General features: G+C 38.7%; 1 protein-coding gene across 1 annotated transcript in view; it reads right to left on the bottom strand.

Moving 5' to 3' along the window:
• Positions 1–1,647: 1,647 nt before the first annotated feature.
• Positions 1,648–6,000, bottom strand: part of LOC133659153 (high affinity cationic amino acid transporter 1-like) — a 59,846-nt gene continuing 55,493 nt past the window's right edge. Inside the window, exons 10-12 of the mRNA XM_062061888.1 lie at positions 5,782–5,933; positions 2,147–2,255; positions 1,648–1,715 (exon numbers count right to left, since the gene is read on the bottom strand). Of these exons, the coding sequence (XP_061917872.1) occupies positions 1,648–1,715; positions 2,147–2,255; positions 5,782–5,933 (329 nt within the window). The remainder of the gene's footprint in view (positions 1,716–2,146; positions 2,256–5,781; positions 5,934–6,000) is intronic.

Genomic DNA, 6,000 nt, shown 5'->3' with positions numbered 1-6,000 from the left:
TGTATAATAAAAAGAGGGGAGTGTTATTACAGCTAAACGGTTGTAACCAAAGCGAGAAGGGGAGTGTTATTGCAGCTGAAAGATGGCACCTAGAGACAAGGGTGTGTTATTGCAGCTGAATAATGGTAATTAAAGAGGGGAGTGTTATTAGAGCTGAACATTTGTCATTAAAGAGAAAAATGTGTTATTGCAGCTGAAAGATGGTACCTAGAGAGAAGGGTGTGTTATTGCAGCTGAATGATGGTAATTAAAGAGGGGAGTGTTATTAGAGCTGAACATTTGTCAATAAAGAGAAAAATGTATTATTGCAGCTGAAAGATAGTACCTAGAGAGAAGGGTGTGTTATTGCAGCTGAATGATGGTAATTAAAGAGGGGAGTGTTATTAGAGCTGAACATTTGTCATTAAAGAGAAAAATGTGTTATTGCAGCTGAAAGATGGTACATAAAGAGACGGGTGTGTTATTGCAGCTGAATGATGGTAATTAAAGAGGGGAGTGTTATTAGAGCTGAACATTTGTCATTAAAGAGAAAAATGTGTTATTGCAGCTGAAAGATGGTACCTAGAGAGAAGGGTGTGTTATTGCAGCTGAATGATGGTAATTAAAGAGGGGAGTGTTATTAGAGCTGAACATTTGTCAATAAAGAGAAAAATGTATTATTGCAGCTGAAAGATAGTACTTAGAGAGAAGGGTGTGTTATTGCAGCTGAATGATGGTAATTAAAGAGGGGAGTGTCATTGCAGCTGAAAGATGGTACCAAGAGAGAAGGGGGTGTTATTGCAGCTGACTTATGGTAATTAAAGAGGGGAGTGTCATTGCAGGTAAACAATGTAACTAAGGAGAGGAATGTTTTTGCTGCTGAAGGATGGTAAATTAAAGAGGGGAATGTTATTGCAGCCGGAGAATGGTAATTAATTAGGGGGTGTTATTGCAGTTGAATGGTGGTTATTAAAGAGAGGAGTGCAATTGCAGCTAAATGATGGTAATTAAAGAGGGGAGTGTTGTTGCAGCGGAAAGATGGTAATTAAAGAGCGGAGTGTCACTGCAGCTGAATGATGGTAACTAAAGAGGGGAATGTTATTGCAGTTAAAGGATGGTAATTAAAGAGAGGAGTGCAATTGCAGCTGAAGGATGGTAATTAAAGAGGGGAGTGCAATTGCAGCTGAAGGATGGTAATTAAAGAGGGGAGTGTTGTTGCAGCGGAAATATGGTGATTAAAGAGGGGAGCGTTGTTGCAGCTGAAAGATGGTAATTAAAGAGGGGAGTGTTGTTGCAGCTGAACGATGGTAATTAAAGAGGGGAGTGTTGTTGCAGCTGAAAGATGGTAATTAGAATGGGGAGTGTTGTTGCAGCTGAAAGATGGTAATTAAAGAGACAGGGGAGAAGACATGAGCAGGTGTGCTGTGTGTCTTCTTAGGTCGTATAATGTTGTGCAAGACAACCAATCACAGACTTATGTTTTGCGCACACACACACACACACACACACACACACACACACACACACACACACACACACACACACACACACACACACACACACACACACACACACACACACACACACACACACACACACACACACACACACACACACACACACACACACACACACACACACACACAGAGAGAGAGAGAAAGGATGCGTTCAGGAGTGGTGCTGGGTCTCTGCCTGTGTGCTGTGATGGATGCCGTAACTAAAGTAGATAATCAAACCTAAGAGAGAGAAAAATAAAAGTTAGTAAGCAAACAACTTCCTGCTTCAGATGATGATGTCATGCTGCCATTTTGGACCCAGGATGGTGAAAGGTGGGCAGTGCCCCACTACATCCAGCAGATGGCACTGTGGTTAAATCACTTTTTTTGTTTTCCTATGCAAGATTGTCTCTTAATTACTATTATTATTATTTCTTATGCCACCTCTCCTTGTCCTTTCTTTGTTTGTGGGGCAGCAGAGTGCTTAGGTGGGCTATAATCTACCTAGCAACACCTGCAAAAACAAGTCTGTCCTGGATGTTGTATCGCTCCACACAAACTCATATTTATCTTTACCATTAATCACTTTTGTGTTACCTTTACAAAGTTTCCCAGGGACATTTTTTCCAACAAGCCAAGCAAGAGAGAAAAGTGTAAAGAAAGACACGTGCCTAAAGTCAGACAACAACAGTAGTGCATCCACAGGCTTTTCATCAGCTGCATGACCAGGAAGGTGTTGACCAGCATGCTGAGCACCGGCAGGAAGGGCACCATCGGCACCTGGGAGGGCAGGGAGCACACTGTCATGTGTCGCCGCCCTGCTGGACATTAGTGAGAATGCCACAAAATAACTTGTTTTTAAACAAGTTGGTTAAGGTGTGGCCAAGCCTTTTGACTTGGGGGCCACATATATATATATATACATATATATATATATATACATATATATATATATATATATATATATATATATATATATATATATATTTGTACATATACAGTACATGTATATATACATATGGTATATGTGTATGTGTCTATGTCTCTCGTGTATATATACATAAATACATACACATATATACATATGCATACACACATACATATATACACATACACATATATACATACTTACATATATATACATAAATACATACACACATACATATATACACATATTTATACATATATACATACAAATAAAAACATACATACATACATACACATATATATATATACATATACATACATACATACATATATATATACATATATACATACACACACATATATACATACATACATATACATATATTTACATATATACATACACATATAAACATATGCATATATACATACACACCAGTGACATGCGGTGAGGTTCATGGCTGGTGAGGCACTGACTTCATCAGTGAGATTTACAAACATATGAACCCTAAAGAGTATCTTATTCACCATTTGATTGGCAGCAGTTAGCGGGTTATGTTTAAAAGCTCATACCAGCATTCTTCCCTGCTTGGCACTCAGCATCAAGGGTTGGAATTGGGGGTTAAATCACCAAAAATTATTCCCGGGCGCGGCGCCGCTGCTGCCCACTGCTCCCCTCACCTCCCAGGGGGTGAACAAGGGGATGGGTCAAATGCAGAGGACAAATTTCACCACACCTAGTGTGTGTGTGACAATCATTGGTACTTTAACTTAACTTTAACTTTACACATACAAACTGTAGCACACAAAAAAGCATATTTAATAAAAAAAAACGTTATTATGTTCTTATCTTTACTTATAAATGAAGTCCATGCCCCGCTGTTGTGCTGGATTAATGCACCCCCTGACGGGAGTGTTATATCAACTAAAGCCCACACTTAAACTTTCCCCGTGCAAGGTTGAATCTATTTAAAAAAGTTATTTAATAAGAAGCCAAAAAGTGCAAAAACAATAATGTTCGTGTTGGAGGAGTTGTGAATGAATGAAATATGAAATCCGTGCTGCAGTCTGCAGGTGTGCCTAATGTTGTGGCCCTGCGGTCATTCACAGCTCCTCCAACACGAACATTATTGTTTTTGCACTTTTTGGCTTCTTATTAAATAACTTTTTTAAATAGAGTAACCGAGGGTTTATAAATGTCGCATATACTGTATGAAACTAAAAAATAATAAACACGGAGGCTCCAGTTTACACGAGGACCACTTTATTTACCTTCTTTCAAAAACCTCCGTTCCACTCCAACGTGTCATCACTTCCGCTCTTAGCGCCTTCAAAATAAGAGCGCAAGGCATATACTGTATGACAGCGTGTAACAGGAATTAACATCACAAAGAGGAAAGCCCATAAAAATAGGTTACAATAGATTCAATCTTGCACGTGGAAAGTTTAAGTGTGGGCTTTAGTTGATATAACATGCACGGTTTCATGGTCAGCAACCTGATTTAGTCACGTCGTCCACCGATTGGTAACATCAATTATACAGTCAGATATTTCAATCTAAAATGGTGGTAACCCGCACACCAGATTCCTGATTAAATTCGTCAAGTCTAAGGGGGCCAAAATGAACACGCCCCGCGGGCTGTAGTTTGGACACCCCTGGATTGGTCTTTATTACTGTTTTTTTTATAAAATGTGTATGCTTTGAGTTATTACATTTCTTTTTATTAGCGCACATTTAAAGCAGAGGTCAAAACTCCCATTTTTTTAAATATTAATTTTGTTGTTTTGTGAAAGTGACAGAGAACTTTTCTGGGAAAAAAACATAAAACATTATTAAAAACTATGGAACAGTAGGAAGGGTATTCATAAAGCCCCACTTGTCAGTTTACCTGACACATGAAACGTGTATTTTAGCAGTAGTATTTTAAGGGAAGAATTAACACATTTTTTTTACTGACACAGCAACATTATGAACATTTAATCCATTAATGCAATGGGAAATTATGCAATATTTCATAATATATTTGATAGTAAAACGGTTTTGAAAATGTGTGTATCAAATTTGAAACAGCAGGGATAAAAGGTGACATAGCTCTAGATTAGTCAATTGGCATTTTATTGCATTTTTTGCATTATAAATACCATGAAGCAACATATTGTCTTTAGAATTTTTAAATAAATAATAATAAATAAAATGTAAAGGTAAAATATACACATCCAATTATTTTGTGGCGATCACTATGATAATAAATTAAATCAGAGGGGGAAAAAATAAAAATCACAAAAAAAATAGGTGAAAGTAAGTAAAGAGGGGAGTGTTATTGCAGTTGAAAGATGGTAATTAAATAGGGGAATGTTGTTGCAGCGGAAGGATGGTAATTAAAGAGGGGAGTGTCGTTGCAACTGAATGATGGTAAGTAAAGAGGAGAGTGTCACTGCAGCTGAAAGATGGTAATTAAATAGGGGAGTGTTGTTGCAGTGGAAGGATGGTAATTAAAGAGGAGAGTGTTGTTGCAACTGAATGATGGTAAGTAAAGAGGAGAGTGTCACTGCAGCTGAAAGATGGTAATTAAATAGGGGAGTGTTATTGCAGCTGGATGATGGTAAGTAAAGAGGGGAGTGTCATTGCAGCTGAAAGATGGTCATTAAAGAGGAGAGTGTTGTTGCAGCTGAAAGATGGTAATGAAATAGGGGAGTGTTGTTGCAGCTGACAGGTGGTAATTGAAAAGGGGAGTGTTGCTGCAGCGGAAGGATGGTAATTAAAGAGGGGAGTGTCGATGCAGCTGAAAGATGGTAATTAAAGAGGGGAGTGTCGTTGCAGCTGAAAGATGGTAATTAAAGAGGGGAGTGTTGTTGCAGCTGAAAGATGGTAATTGAAAGAGGGGAGTGTTGCTGCAGCGGAAGGGTGGTCATTAAAGAGGGGAGTGTTGTTGCAGCGAAAGGATGGTAATTAAAGAGACAAGTGGTGCAAAAATAAATCACATAAAAAAAAATTGTTAAAAATGAATGAATGAATGATGGTAAGTAAAGAGGGGAGTGTTATTGCAGCTGAAAGGGGAGTGTTGATAAAAGTGTTTAACATGTTGACTTTTTGTATGTTTTTTAGATAGCAAATAATTGCAAGAAGCTTTGAAAATGTATTGCACTATGCACTACTATATTTTTTGTCCGCTGTATCAAATATGATACACATAGAAATTCATTGGAAACATTTTATATTTTTCAGAAACCAATAAAAGTTCAAATAATTGGAATTTTCTGTCCATTATTTGGTGGTTGAGTGTTTGAAAGGTTAATGCTGCAGTCACTCGCAGGTTTCTCACAGGAATGAGGCAAAAACCAACCCAGACTGTTTTTTTAAAATTCCACCTCCGTGACGCACCTTGAAGAAGAGCTGGGTCTTATTCTGCGGCTGCGTGCAAATGACGAAGACGACCACCAAGCACGCCGACATGATGACGACCAGCAGGCACAGCGACCACAGCGTGAGCTGGAAGGCCACGGCGGTCACGTTGAAGGCAAACACCAAAAAAACTGCGGGGAGAAACACAAGAGGAGGACTGAGTTCTGCCGCCAGCCAGGGCCGAGTCCTTTGCCGGTC

Source organism: Entelurus aequoreus, linkage group LG10 (genome assembly GCF_033978785.1).
Source record: "Entelurus aequoreus isolate RoL-2023_Sb linkage group LG10, RoL_Eaeq_v1.1, whole genome shotgun sequence".
In the NCBI taxonomy this organism is placed as follows: Eukaryota; Metazoa; Chordata; class Actinopteri; order Syngnathiformes; family Syngnathidae; genus Entelurus; species Entelurus aequoreus.
The sequence above is the reverse complement of the archived record's forward strand: the minus strand, read 5'-3'. Positions and strand labels throughout refer to the sequence as shown.